At 41.8% G+C, this 14,549-nt stretch overlaps 1 protein-coding gene across 3 annotated transcripts in view; it reads right to left on the minus strand.

Moving 5' to 3' along the window:
- The window catches only part of LOC112047547 (eukaryotic translation initiation factor 5), a 37,943-nt gene that overhangs the window by 3,651 nt on the left and 19,743 nt on the right, over positions 1-14,549 (minus strand). For 2 of the 3 annotated variants that reach the window (XM_024084683.2, XM_024084685.2), the window contains exons 3-12: positions 9,344-9,449; positions 8,497-8,659; positions 7,931-8,163; positions 5,849-5,966; positions 5,037-5,223; positions 4,255-4,353; positions 3,330-3,474; positions 2,560-2,719; positions 1,570-1,777; positions 392-571 (exon numbers count right to left, since the gene is read on the minus strand). In XM_024084683.2, the coding sequence (XP_023940451.1) occupies positions 392-571; positions 1,570-1,777; positions 2,560-2,719; positions 3,330-3,474; positions 4,255-4,353; positions 5,037-5,223; positions 5,849-5,966; positions 7,931-8,087 (1,254 nt within the window). In that variant the 5' untranslated portion in view covers positions 8,088-8,163; positions 8,497-8,659; positions 9,344-9,449. Of the gene's footprint in view, positions 1-391; positions 572-1,569; positions 1,778-2,559; positions 2,720-3,329; positions 3,475-4,254; positions 4,354-5,036; positions 5,224-5,848; positions 5,967-7,930; positions 8,173-8,496; positions 8,660-9,343; positions 9,450-14,549 lie in introns of all 3 variants that reach the window. The other variant, XM_052885977.1, reaches the window with a different exon arrangement.

Raw genomic sequence — 14,549 nt, forward strand, 5'->3', positions numbered from 1 at the left:
TAGTAAACTAGCCGACGGTCCAATATAACGGTAGTTTTATTTGTTTAGTTCCGATGAAGGGCTGATACGATGACGTGCGCGTGACGTCACTCACCTCGATGTCCTCCTCGCTGTCGTCCGAGTCCTCCTCGTCGGCCTGCTGCAGCCAGTAGATGAAGGGCTGCTACGATGACGTGCGCGTGACGTCACTCACCTCGATGTCCTCCTCGCTGTCGTCCGAGTCCTCCTCGTCGGCCTGCTGCAGCCAGTCGATGAAGGGCTGCTACGATGACGTGCGCGTGACGTCACTCACCTCGATGTCCTCCTCGCTGTCGTCCGAGTCCTCCTCGTCGGCCTGCTGCAGCCAGTCGATGAAGGGCTGCTACGATGACGTGCGCGTGACGTCACTCACCTCGATGTCCTCCTCGCTGTCGTCCGAGTCCTCCTCGTCGGCCTGCTGCAGCCAGTCGATGAAGGGCTGCGCGCGCCGCACCACGTCCGCCACCACCTCCTTGGACGCGAACTTGCGCGACGGCTTGGCGGCCCACTCCAGGATCGTCTTCTCCTCCACGATGTCCAGGTCGTACAGCAACTGAACATTTGTTCATTCTTAAAATTTATTTATTTTATAATATAGAATAAACAGTTATCTACTGTCATGTAATGACGGCCATTGTAGCACGAGTGATTCTTGTGCAATGAGGCGAAGCCAAATAACACAATAGACAGCACGAGTGCTACAATTGCTAATTTGCTTACATGGAGTGAAAAAAAAATAACAAAAAATACTTACATAAATAAAAGAAATAACAAAACTTGAATTGGTAAATAATGAATAAGTAATTGGCGTTGGACGTGGCCTCTTAGATTTAGTCTCGGCGTGGAAGTCAAAGAAAGCCTGAATTATAGAAAATGCCATGACACTTTTTAAAAATTAAAAAAAATCATCGTAGCATGGTTTACCTGTGTGGTAATGAATATAACCAAACGAGTAAAGTGTCAAGTGAGTAATTCATTATTAATCCTCTGATAGGAGATGGCCCTAGATAAACATCATTAAATGTCTTCAAAGATCGTCTAAAAAGTTAGTACCTATCTATATTATGAATATGTATGTTCCTATTATTCTTCGTATGTAGGTGTATGTACATATATATTTATATATAATTTATGTATGTCTTACTATTGTATGTATGTATTATTAGTATGTAAAATATATGTAGTTTATTTATTATAGCTGTTCGCGTTTGGCTTTGCTAGGAAAGGAGATAGATTGGATAGGACTTACTGTAAACTGCTTCGTATCTTCTTTTAACTTTTCACCATCACAGTTTTAAATGTTTTTGGTAACTCTTAAGCGAACTGACGAATTGTCGCGGTGCGCGCGCACAAAACGTATGTAGGAGTGAGATGGGAAGCGTTAGCTTTGCGCGAACAATAGCAATATCCGTTTTCTATTACTTGATTCTTACATTGCGGGTTGTCTGGAGGAGATCGCGAATATTGTTTTATATTTTTGTCTTTTTTATGTGCAATAAAGAACATATCTATCTATCTATCGTGTCGTGAGACGTGAGTAAAGTGGTTTACCTTGAGCGCGGCGGGCACCTTGGGCAGCAGCGCCGCGTTGGTGGCGGCGAGCGCGGTGAGCGCGTGCAGTGCCGCCCGCGGCGCCTTGGGGTCGGCGCGGGCGAGCCGCAGCAGCAGCGCGCGGTGCTTCTTCACGTCCGCCGCCAGCGTGTTGCCACCCACCAGCACCTCGAACGCCACCAGCAGCGCGCGCGACTTTACCTCCAGCCTGTAATACATTACAGTAAGCATTATATTGCTGTTGGATTTTTGCCAGTCTTATTATTAGCCCTTTATGACTGCAATAAGGTTGAACTCCGCCTGTAGGTAGTGGAGACGTAAAAGAAAATACATATGCAATTTGACAAGTTTAATTGAAACTGTATTATGGATGTTTTACATGATTTTCGTTCAATGCACAACTCATGAAGTTTATCAAAATTTATTGAATAACGACAGTGTAGACACAAACTTCGCTATGCTTCGTAAAAACTTCGCCTCGCTCAACTTCTGATTGTTGTCAGCTTTGTGGCAAAGTCAAACAATTGTCTACCTTGCTATACTACTCGCCTTTTACATTTAAGAACTTCGTGGAAGCTAATGTATTTGAGGCTTAACATACGAATATTCTGATATCGTCCTCCCATCTTATATTTTGTCGTCCTTTTTAAATATCATTTTGCTAAATTATAAATTATAAGTATAATGAAATGTAAAATGTAAAATACTAATAATAATTATGAAATGTATCTATTATCAGAAATAAAGGCTATTTGTATTTGTATAGAAATATTACACAAACAAGTATTGGGGGGGGGGGGGGGAGCATAGAATGGACCTGTGCCCACTGTAGGATTCTGGGCTACCAATATGGAATTCTATTATAATACTAATAATAAGCTTGACATCAGGGGCCAGGCCCACCGTAGGAAAAAATCCTAGATACGCTAATGGCAACAACTAAACAACAATGTCCACAGACAACACAGTCAGTACGTGCAGTCCGCTCACCGATCCGCCTCGTGCAAGATGTCGTTGACCGCCTTGGAGCCCTCCACGTCGCCGGCGTCGGCGCGCTGCTTGAGGAACGAGTAGAACATGTCCATGCGCTGCTTCTCGTTCTTCTCGCTGTCCTCCGACAGCGTCATGCTCTTCGCGCCCTCCGTCAGATCTGAAACGACGAGTGTACATGTCATGTATGATACTAGCGGACTATCTAAGTATCGGTTCAGTTCTTGAATTATAAATAGTGAAACTATAGCTTGGCAAATTCGTTCGGAACACTCCCGAGCGATGCCCCGCGCGCACGAGTTCATGCCCCGCATATCCTCCGAAGTCCTTGTCAAGAAGGGGCGAAATCGTCGCGAATCGTATCGCTCGAATTCATACGCGCGTTTTCGAAGTACTAGACATCAATACATCGCGTCCACAAGCTTCGCGCGAATTCAAAATACGCGCGTAATTCGCCAGACTCGACACGCGCTTGATTCGCGCGTATTGCGCGCGAGTCGAGATACTACGGACGCCTTGTTGCGTCCAGTTAACGCGCGAACTCTAGAGCGAGTGCACGTTCAACTCCATGTTTAGTACAGAAATCCTCCTCAAATGCTCGCGCGTTGGTACGCACCTTTTCGACGCAACGGTGGCACGTAATACGCGCGAGAGAATCGCGGCGAATTCGCTCTTTCTGGACTGAGCCGAAGTGTCATTAACGAGCTTGCCAAGCTATAACTATGGGCCTATAGCGACATCATTATAGCTCATGGCAATGATGTACAAACCTTGCATCCTGGCGCGCACAGCCGCCTCGCTGACGTCCACCGTCCAGTTGCCGTCGTCGTCGTCGTCGTCCGCCGCCTTGTTCTTGTCCTTCTTGCTCTTCTCCTTCGGGTTGGGAGTTGTGGGAGTGACTGGTGCGTCGCTCTCCTGTCACACGGAAATATACAACTTACAAATTATGTCAGTACTCTTTAATCTAGCAATTAGCATGTCTTATTTTCATGTTTATTTATTAGTATATTTTTAAATGACCAATGACCGATATTCTCATTTCCCTGTCGGAAAGATCATGGTTACTCTCCATGGTCTTACGGATATGGATACGACAAGTCACAAAAACGCACTTCGCACGCATCCACGCACGCACTCACGTACGTACGCACACGCGCATTTGCTTCTCTCGCCCGTCCTCACACCCGTAGCGCGGCCAACTTGTGCGGTCTATCAAATTATGCTACGCTCCACTTGGGTATCCTAACGATCACTCTCACAACAGCAGTATTTCCCGTACCACTTGCTTTGCGCACGTTGCAATTGTAAACTCAACGGGAATAGATTATGGGGCGTTTTCAAGGTTGATGTAAGTAATACAAAATGACGAGTTAATTTTTCATTAATATCATTAAAATAATTTGATGTTTCTAGGCTAATTTTTTGTAGTATTTATGTAGTATTCTAAACATACACAAATTAGTACATCGTATCTATGATAAAGGACCGCCGCGACCGACCCACCTCTTGAGATGGGTCGTTGTGAGCCTTTCGTGAGTGAAATTAATATTATGACGACTTCGACTCGCAACTAATTTTCGTATTTTGGACATTCTGATTGCCAAGTGGAACGTAGCCCAAATAATTTATCACTGTAACGTGAATGAAAGAAATGTAAGCTCTGACAGTAAATATTGGTCGAGATGGTGTACGTACGTTCTTGGCGTCATGGTTCTCCCCATCATGGTTCCCATTGGCGGCGGGTCCGCTGCGCTTGGACCGCTTGCCACGGTTCCCCTCCGTGAGAGACGAACCCTGCAATTAAATCAACACTAATTCATTTTATTGAATAACTTGAAAGTTTACTGAATTCTCTAGAGACATGGACTATGTAGCTCTTTATATCACTGTGATGCCAAACTGACATATCAAGATGAAAAGGTTAACGAGAACAAACAGTTTTTGAACACACTTGAAGATAAATCTTGTAGAATACAGACTCACTTGACTGTGAACTTTACAACGCCACATTCAGTAGGTTACAATTAGAGCTTTGTTGCCTATGAGTTGTGAATGAAGACTAGATTTGAATATATAGAGTTTAAGAAGCAATTCGGGTAAAATAGATCAATGATAACTAGTTAATACATAAAAAACTAAAAGATTGTCACAAAATAAATGACATTATAAATTTCAAAATGAATCAAAACTCTTTTAACGTAATTAGATAAAAAATCATACATTTTTAACTTCCTTACACTCAATGTGACATTTTTTTTCCATTATGTGAAATATACAAATGCATGAGCAACAAAGACGTTTGTAATTTAGTTTAAAAGCCCATAAAATCTAACAATATATTTTTTTCAGACCTGCACCTCCCAAAGTAATCATCGCAGATACCATGTTACTTCTACAAACTTGCAAAAACTGTCACCATTCCTATTTTATGCAGCAAGTTGGTACTTGGCAGGAGTTGGTGTCGGCAGTTGATGTACCTGCATGCTGGGGTCGGCGGCGGGCGGGTTCTTCAGTATGAAGGTGTTGAGCTTGTGGTTGAAGTCGAGCACGCCGTGGTAGCCGCACGCCTTGCAGCCCTGCGAGATGGTGTTGCGCTTCGTGGACACGATCAGCTCCGTCTCCGGGTTGTCGCACTCGGGGCACAGCACGAACTTGCGGATGAACCTGCGTACAACCGACATCTAAGTCAACAAACCATTAACATGATCACTTGATCATTAGGGGCACACAGACACAAGAACAGTGGGAATCTTAGTATTTTGGTTGTTGAAATGAGAATGAATAGAAAGCTTGTCTTAGGATTTCAGATACATATATAGTTATTCTGCCATTCAAGAAATTCGCAATAGCAGCCTGGAATTGGAAAATAGACGATGATCATCTTTACCTGAGATCACATTACACTGGACGTGCCAGTCATTATAATTTAGTGATAATGGCTGTTACAAAGTCTAACACTAAGGCAATCTGTACAAACAATTTGAAACACCCACCTATTGGATTAGTGTAGGTCTAATCTCTATTTCTATCTCTCAGAAGTGCTTAACACGAGAGAGATATATTGCTCACCAATGGCGGCGAAATCGAAAATATCGCTCTTTCATTGCGGTGAGGCAAAAGAAAGAGCGATATTTTCAATGACGCCGGTATTGATCGACAATATTTTTGTCTTCGGCAGAAACATTTCGTTTCGAGCATCGTGAATCTTGAATCTACTGGCAACCTAAGCCAGATGAGAGGAGTAGACAGGAAAATAGGCTGATGATGAAGAATATAGAGAAGCAGTTACCCGTCCAGCAGGTCCTGCAGCTTGGCGGAGTCGTGGCTGCCGTTGACGATGAAGCGCTCGTTCTTGTAGTCGAACTGGGTCTGCGCGCCCAGCTCGCAGCCGAAGTACTTCGTCGGGTCTGGGTGTAGAATGTTTTTTATATAGATTGACTGACAACTTATTACAAGATCTTTAACACCAACAGCTATATTTCTGAACATGGATTAAAATTAAACCATCAGTTTACTAAAGTAAAATGAGGCTTAAATTTGAATCCATGTTTCTAAATAAAGCCATTAAGATATCTCTGTAGCCAACAGCAAACAGTAGCAACATGCTAAGTGTCGCCGCGACACTACTGGTTTCTATGTGTATGAAAATCCTTTTGTGGCAAGCGACACGTTGCCTGGAATGTACCAGTAATGTGGCGGCGACATGTCGCCTGCTGCCGCTGACTGTAGTTGGCTATGAACCGACCTTTACCGTACCTTAGCGATACATTTGATCAAAATTAAAACTCAGTCCTACATCGATATAAAGACGCTACAAAAACATTTTTTGTTAGGGCGAGGGAGAAAGGAGTTAGAAGGCGTATTCTAGATAGTCCGGGATTCGTAGAACATTTTGTACTAATGATTACTATTAAGTTAATTTTTTCGTAGAACATTTTGTACTAATGATTACTATTAAGTTAATTTTTCATAAATAGTTTCATTTCGATGAGACGATCAACTTTTTTTTATTTACGAAAATTCTTGATTCTGGTAGCCGAGTTACCAGGAAATAAAAAAATTCTGAGCGCCGGAACTAGATAATGTACCACGCAATTTGTAGGATATTGTGGCTGTTAAGTTGTATAACTATTAATTAGGCAACAGTAAAAAGACAGCTGGTTAGTAACAACTTTTAATAAGCTCGTTATTTATACAAGTTGGGAGTAACAACTTTTGATAAACTACCCTCAGTTTATCAAAAGTTGTAACTAACCAGATGTTTTATTTTTACTGTTGAGTTCTATTCTTATTCTATTTCATTATATTTTATATATAGGTATTAATACTTTGGTGCCTGTTCCCCTTTGTCAAGCAAAGTCAAGCATTAGATTTTTTCCAAAACCCTTTTAACCTCAGTATCGATTGGAATGTTCAAGCCGTTTGTGAGAAACGAGCGTGTGATTCAAGTAAAATGGAGCGCGCGTGGGACGCGGCCGAGGAAATAGCTTTTCACGGCGGAACGACGATCGCTAAACGTTTTCCGATGCGACGTCGTTTCACGCTATTTACTGACGAGTGTTGCAAACAATCTACGCCATTTGAGAACCACTTTCTTTAAAAGATGTACAATTTGAATCGTACTACATTTTAAAATTTTCAATTTAGTTCAGTTTCTCTATACAAGTACTTCTATACTAAAATTGTAGAGGTAAATTTATAGAGTTTGTGAAATTGAAGTTAACTCTGGATCTACTAAATCTATTTTGAAAATTCGTTTCCCAATAGAATGAATATATAATGAGAATATTCATCGAAGATCAAAGTCCTGGTTCGGACTATGAAATATTGAGCTTTTCTTTTTCTCCCAAAAAAATCTCAGTGAAAAGCAAGCTATATTGGTATTTTCAAAAAGGCCGGAAATACAGTGAAGGAAAAACATCGAGAGAAAACCTGCATGGCAGAGAATTTTCTTAATTCTCTGCGAGTGTGAAGTCTGCCAATCCACATTGGGCCAGCGTGGTGGACCATTGGCCTAACCCCTCCCATTCTCAGAGGAGACTAGAGCTCAGCAGTGAGCCGGATATGGGTTGATAATGATGATGATGATACAGTCTATGGGGACTTAGCTCATTGCACGCATGCTAGCAGACGAGGAGGAATAGAGGAAGTAATCGCAGATGCTGAGAGCTATCATGATAAGGAGAGAGGAAAGAGAACGGGCCGAAAAGAAAGAGAAAAAAAAATTAAAAATAGAAAGTCAGTACGAAGAAATTGCTCTGCGGTTCCGTACTGACCGGCAGATACAAAAAAAAATAAAAAAAAATAATACAGTCTACGGACCGTGGGTACAATACATGTCTCTGTAAGGCGGTAAGGTGCAAGTACTCACACGTGGCGGGCCTGCCCAGCGCCTTGGCCACCTCGGGCATGTTGACGATGACGGTCTTGATGCCGTTGCCCTTGCCCTCCACCTTGGCGCAGATGCGCGGCATCTTGTAGCGGTAGAACGCGTCCGCCACGTTGCGGTTCACGTTCACGGACCCCATGGCGCGACCGGTACTTAATTATATATAACCTAACTAATTATTCCTGATGGTTGTTTATTTTTATTTTACACTGGACCTGAAACAACTTCATATAATAAACAATCGATTAACAGAGGTCTCTGCTATTATAAAAAATTGGTTCTCTAAAAAGTCGGTGTGTGTGAGTGATGACGTCATAAGAAAACATTGATGAAAAATTGCATGCTTAACGCTCAGGGCGATGTGCCTGTCTCGCTCGTCCCGCGCTTGGCGGAACGTGACAATTGAGTGATGCCTTTTCGTGCGTGCAGCCGGCGTTCATCGATCTTTTTAGACGATATCACACCAAAAATTCGATTCATAAACTGACTATGGCGGATCGGCAGCGTGTCAGGGCACGGTCACGTCTGCCGCTGTCAGTGTCACTCACCGGGCGCAGTGTGGCTCGTGTCGGTGCGGTGGCGGGTCGGCGGCGGGCTAGCTCGCGCGGAGCGGCATAGAGCGGCGGGCTCAGGGTACCCGCGGCGCGCGCCAGTCACGTCTGCCGCAGCGGCAGCAGCTTCCGATGCCTGTTACTGCAAAACTTTGATCTTCTGCAACACCCGCACCCGAAGTGCACCCAGTTAATAGACATTCGTGATCACTGGACAAACTGGCTATTCAGATGTCACAGTTAGACAAAAACTAATTAACAAATTAAGTATAATTATTATTGGAGTAAAATTAGCTAAATGAAGTTTCCTCCAACGTTCGTTCAGACGACGCGTTTCACGGGCAACTAACGTGTATGTGTTGACAGAAATGCAAACGTTAGTGTTTGAATTTTAATAAAAGACTCATTCTTACTGGTCGTAAACTTAATCGGGGAGTACCCGCTATAAGGTAATAGCTAAAGCTCGCATGATTTAACCAATTGACGACATTGGACGACGAAAACATAGGTATAACTCAGTCCATCAGTTTTGTTGGTAGGTACACTGCGTGCAACTAAAAATTGCAGCTTACCTACGTCATCGTCGAGACCTATAGAATACTACAGACGTGCAACAAGGTCCTTCGACGGTCAGTTCCACGACAAGCAATCATCTGCATCATACTTATCATTATCATAATGCTAGGAAATTCTTTCTTCATACATATTTTCCTTCTTCTTTGGACACATGAATGATTAAAAACTTAATGAAAAATACTGGCGCAGATTTTTCAGTTGGGATGTTATTACTCACTTTCTTTTTAGTTTTTTTTTACCAGAGTAATTATTTTCCAGCAATGCTCACCTGCGGGCAGTATTACTGAGTGTGTGAAGCGTCATGCACGCTCGTCGGCAGCCGACACCCTTCGCCGCGACAAACCGACCACTCTCCTCACGCTGTACTGATGTCTCTGCAAGAAGACAATACATATCTTCATCATTCATCAATATCAACCCACACAGCTCGAGTCTCCTTTCAGAATGAGAGGGGTAAGGCCAGTAGTCCATAAATTTACTAACGGGCGCCCGCGACTTTGTCTGCATAGAAATCTGTTTAAAAAAAAGGTAAATAAATAAATGAGAGTAAAAAAATAGGGAATAATAGTGTGATTATTTCTTGCAGGTGCTTTTTCTTAAAAATAGACAGAATTGAAAATATAGAAGTTGAAAGTTTGTATGTAAAGTCCTTGTAATATGTATAGGTAAATTGAATTGTTTGGTGATGGTCTGATAGGTGATAATAAATCTAATTTAAACAAAACTACGCAAAAAACTAAAATCTTAAAACCCGATCGCAATGCTACCACGTGCAGGTCCAATAACTTACAAAAATACATATAAAAAGTAAAGTGTTGCGTGACATTATGACGCTTTACAAAGGCTTTAGCAATTGTTTTTTTTTATTGTGAACTTAAATTGTAGCGATAATATAAAAATAAATCAAATATTTTGTTTTTGATATTCTTTTATTACCCCCACCTACCGCGTCGTCTATGCACTTGGATTAGTTTTAATCTCCTTATCAGGTCAACGGTAGCGTAAGCGTGACGTAGTGTCGTTTACGAGAATACGACAAACCGACGGTTGCCAGCTGAGCGCCGTGACATCGGAATGCCAGTCACTCGTATCCTATTAGAACAAGAGCCTAAGATAGCCAGACATACCACATTTTATGATGGCTGGATTGTCACCTCATGCTCTTACCATAGATAAGTACAGTATGTAGTCAATTATAGAGTTTAGAACGTACTCGTAGTGGCTTTGGCGAAAGGCTTCAATTCTAGGGCCCACATTGACTATTGTCAAAGTATAAAATGTAATATTTTTACATTATCTACTGGATACTACGAGGAACCTACTCTTCGTTCACCAGATCCTTAGCTTCGTGGCAACCCTTCATTTGCTCTACATTTTGAAATTTAAGAGGTTTTTCGAAGGGGCGCGGCTACCCTTCGCAAGTTGTTAAAATACTAAAAAAGTGAATGGCGACTGCGGAGATGATTTTTTATGCTATCATAATCATCATCATACCAGTCAAAGTACGTAAACTGCAAGACATGGGCCTTTAGTAGGGACTTCCAAACATCACGATCCAGAGGCGCCTGCATCCAGCAAATACCTGCGACTCGCTTGATGTCCTCAGTCCACCTAGTGACGGGTCGACCAACACTGCACCTTATGACCCCAATTCATTGACTCTTCAAACTATGTGCCCCGCGCATTGCCACTTCAGCTTCGATCACGCAGAGATACCTTCCAAAACCACCAATCTAATAAACTCCCTTATTGGTTATCGTACTTCTACGTTTTGACCATGAACTGTCAAACTTTCTACCTTCAAAAAACGTGGCATCTGGCTAACACAGGTACTCAGTCCATCAGTCCAATGTAGAGCAGACGTCAGCTCGACGCGAACTGTTTCATATTACAGGCATTCCCAGACGTTTGATAACGCCACGTCCGTACGACACAGTGATAAGCGCACTGGATACAGCCGTGCGCTGACGTACTCGTATATTGCTTTGCAGGAATTTATGCAATATCTGTACTGCATGCTACATGTTACTTTTATATATTTTAATTTGCCGTTGGTTTATGTGGGTCAAATATTAGCCAAATAAGCTAAATTAGAATAACGTTAATTCGATGGTCTGTATGGCTTTGAGGACTAAGGACATGCCAGGACAAGGACATACATGAGGTCTAAGATTGGGCTACAAGGCAAAGCTTTCTTTCTTTTAAGTACTTTAATTTTATGCCTCGGTATCTTCACTGTAAGTTGCTGGATTCAACACCGAAAAATCATTAATTCGGTAACGGAAGTATTGGTCATATTTTAATGATTTGGCAAATCTTTTAAAAAATTGTGTGATGAGCTCTAAATGCCCTTCTTCTAAAGACCTAGCCATAATAATGCCAGTAAAATATGCTGATACATCATAGGGACAGTGAAAGGGACCGGCGGATTGGAGCACACTTCTAGGAGTGCAAAGAAGTAATAAGCTAAAGCAACTACTTTTGAAGCAAAAGATAAGTTAGTAGGTCAGAAACGTCCCAAATAACCCGCCTTGTCCCTAGTATAAGTCGGGTTCTCAGAAATCTCAGACGAATAACGTTTTAATACCCACAAATCCATATAATTTTCAACTAAAGAATTGTAAATAAATTAATTTGAAATATAAAGTGGGTAATCAGTATGTTATTTAAACATTTACATAAATTCTCAAAGTTTCGTATGTAACAACAGCGCTTATCTTGAGCATAATAAATAAATGGCAAATATCAAAACCAGCCAGTGACTTACGAAGCACGATTATTGTAAGTGTTGAGTTGGCATTTGGCAAACAACAAAAGCCAAGGTGATCCCGATCTTCGGCTGCGAAGTAAAGCGTCCGACAACTTGCGGATTCAAAACAATCGGCACGTGTAATACATCGATGTACCTATATTCCGTAATCATACCCCAATAAGTAGCAATTCAATATAAACTCTAAACGGCTTTCGCTAAAATCGATATTTACTTGAACGAGTTTTTAATTTTTTTTTCGCACACACGCTCCTTGCGTTATGTTACGAGATCGTCCTTGAAACGCAGCTCTCGCATTGGTCAATAAACTTGCGTTCCACGCACACACGATTACGGTGTCGTAAAATTATTATATACCGCTTTCGGCTACCGTAGGGTCGCGAATGTCCAGTGATGATTTGGATCTTTGGAAATTGCAATACATTTTTTTACTATTTTTTTAAAATCTCATTTGCCACGTACGATGCAACTTACGATGTTGCGCGAAGCTATGAATCTAGCGCAGAAGACCGCAATGGTTAAAATTATAATGGCGGTTGTTGAAGTTGTCACCGAACATTGTATAATAATATGTATACTCGTAGATGAACTAAACTTTATATTATAAAGCCAAGTCAGCCACATATCATGAGACTAGCCAAAATGGCCAAAGCAGAAGATAAAATGAACCTGAAAATATTTTGATCCGAAAAGGAAGCCATTGATTTTGAATTATAAAATCAAAGCAATGGTCTATAGGAACCCGGAGTGGGCATGCCTTCGGCATTTTATACTCGAAATACTTACATTCGGAACCCTACAAATTGATAGGTTGACCATGCTCCTATCATAGCGAAGTAGAGTACGTTTACTTAGCAGCTTACAATGGCTTACTGGGAGAATAACAATGATTCTCATCAGCTCTAGACGAGTACCTACTAGAGGTGTAGTACAATGGAGGCACCGGCGGAGTTTGTTCGAGGTCTTGGAGCCTACGTTAACACGCTGAGGGTGGCCAGTTAATATAATAATAAGTAATAGCCAGAATAAGTCGACTTTTCAAAAATCTCAGAAAGAGGTTTCCTCCTGGTACTAAGAAAAATAGTAAGTACTGTAGGAAACTATGTAGTTTGCATCTCTAGAGTTATTCTACCTTTAGGATGTATATTTAATATTTATACTACCTTAGGAAGTCGGCTTGGCTTTTAGTAGTAGCTTGATCAATTGCCACTCATGCAATTAAGTATGCAGTGACTAGCGCCAACAAAGTGGTTCAAACAGCACAACTAAGCCATAAGTATCACATAGGCAAATAAACACTTGCAAATGGCAACCCTGCACATAGTTTCGCATTTCGTATGGGAGATTTATAGTTTCCGGTAGTAAAGCCACTCCGCGTCGCAGCACAATGGCTCCGACGCGGAGATTTGGCCGAGACGGGCGACGAGTGCCAAACTGGTTGTTACAAGGCGATGCCTTTAACTTTACCAACAACTAAATATAACATGTATAATATGAAATGCACTACATAACTTACTTAGTTTAGAGATTATTATTTTTATTCTTTACAAGTTAGCCCTTGACTACAATCTCACCTGATGGTAAGTGATGATGCAGTCTAAGATGGAAGCGGGCTAACTTGTTAGGAGGAGGATGGAAATCCACACTCCTTTCGGTTTCTACACGGCATCGTACCGGAACGCTAAATCACTTGGCGGTACGTCTTTACCGGTAGGGTGGTAACTAGCCAAGGCCGAAGCCTCCCACCAGTCAGACCTGGCCAAATTACGAAAATCTCAATCAGCCCAGCCGGGGATTGAACCCAGGACCTCCGTTTTGTAAATCCACCGCGCATACCACTGCGCCACGGAGGCCGTCAAAATTATTATAAAATGAAGTAAATGTTATTTATTGTAATAATTTGTTTAGTCGTTTAACATGTCAAATGTAAACTTATTTTATCCTTAATTCAACTGTATTAAGTGGCCTTTGGTCTAGTTCATGGTTTCCCAGATTGTGTGAAATGTACCTGGCCGCAATTTAACTAGGCAACCTATTTGCATTGTGTCACTTTGAATATTATCTATCATTTCTTTCTTATCACTAATAAATAAATAGATGAGAGTATACATTTCTAATGCCGGATATGGGGCCAACTCTTTCGTCCCAATACAACGAAAGAGATGGCGAAAATTTTGCGCGGTTGCGCTGTTATTGAATGACATTTGTCTAATTCTCTTACATATTATATATCTATAACCGCTGGTGGCATGTGTGCCAAGTTGTAACACAAAGTAGTGGCCCGACGGCAGTTTCGCGGTCACCTTATCAAACGCGATTCGTTGCGCTTGGATGCCCGTGTGAAAATTGATTGATATCCATATGAAAGTCGGGACATTTGTTCATTTGTATTGTTCATATTCACTAGGCTGACGTCGACGAATACTTTGTTAGAGATTGTTAAATACGAAGGAATAATGTGACAGGTGTAGAAAACATATTTTTTGTAAAATTTAAACAACCAAAGTAATTTTAATCTACACACCTCTTGCATACATACCTACCATTTTTGCGACCAGTACTTAATTTAATTTATTAACAACTAGCGGACGCCCGCGACTTCGTCCGCGTAAATTTCCCTACCCCTACCCTACCCTACCCCTACCCCTACCCCCACTCTACCCCTACCCTACCCCGAACCTACTCCTACCCTACCCCTACCTTA

Source organism: Bicyclus anynana, chromosome 16, assembly GCF_947172395.1.
Source record: "Bicyclus anynana chromosome 16, ilBicAnyn1.1, whole genome shotgun sequence".
In the NCBI taxonomy this organism is placed as follows: domain Eukaryota; kingdom Metazoa; phylum Arthropoda; class Insecta; order Lepidoptera; family Nymphalidae; genus Bicyclus; species Bicyclus anynana.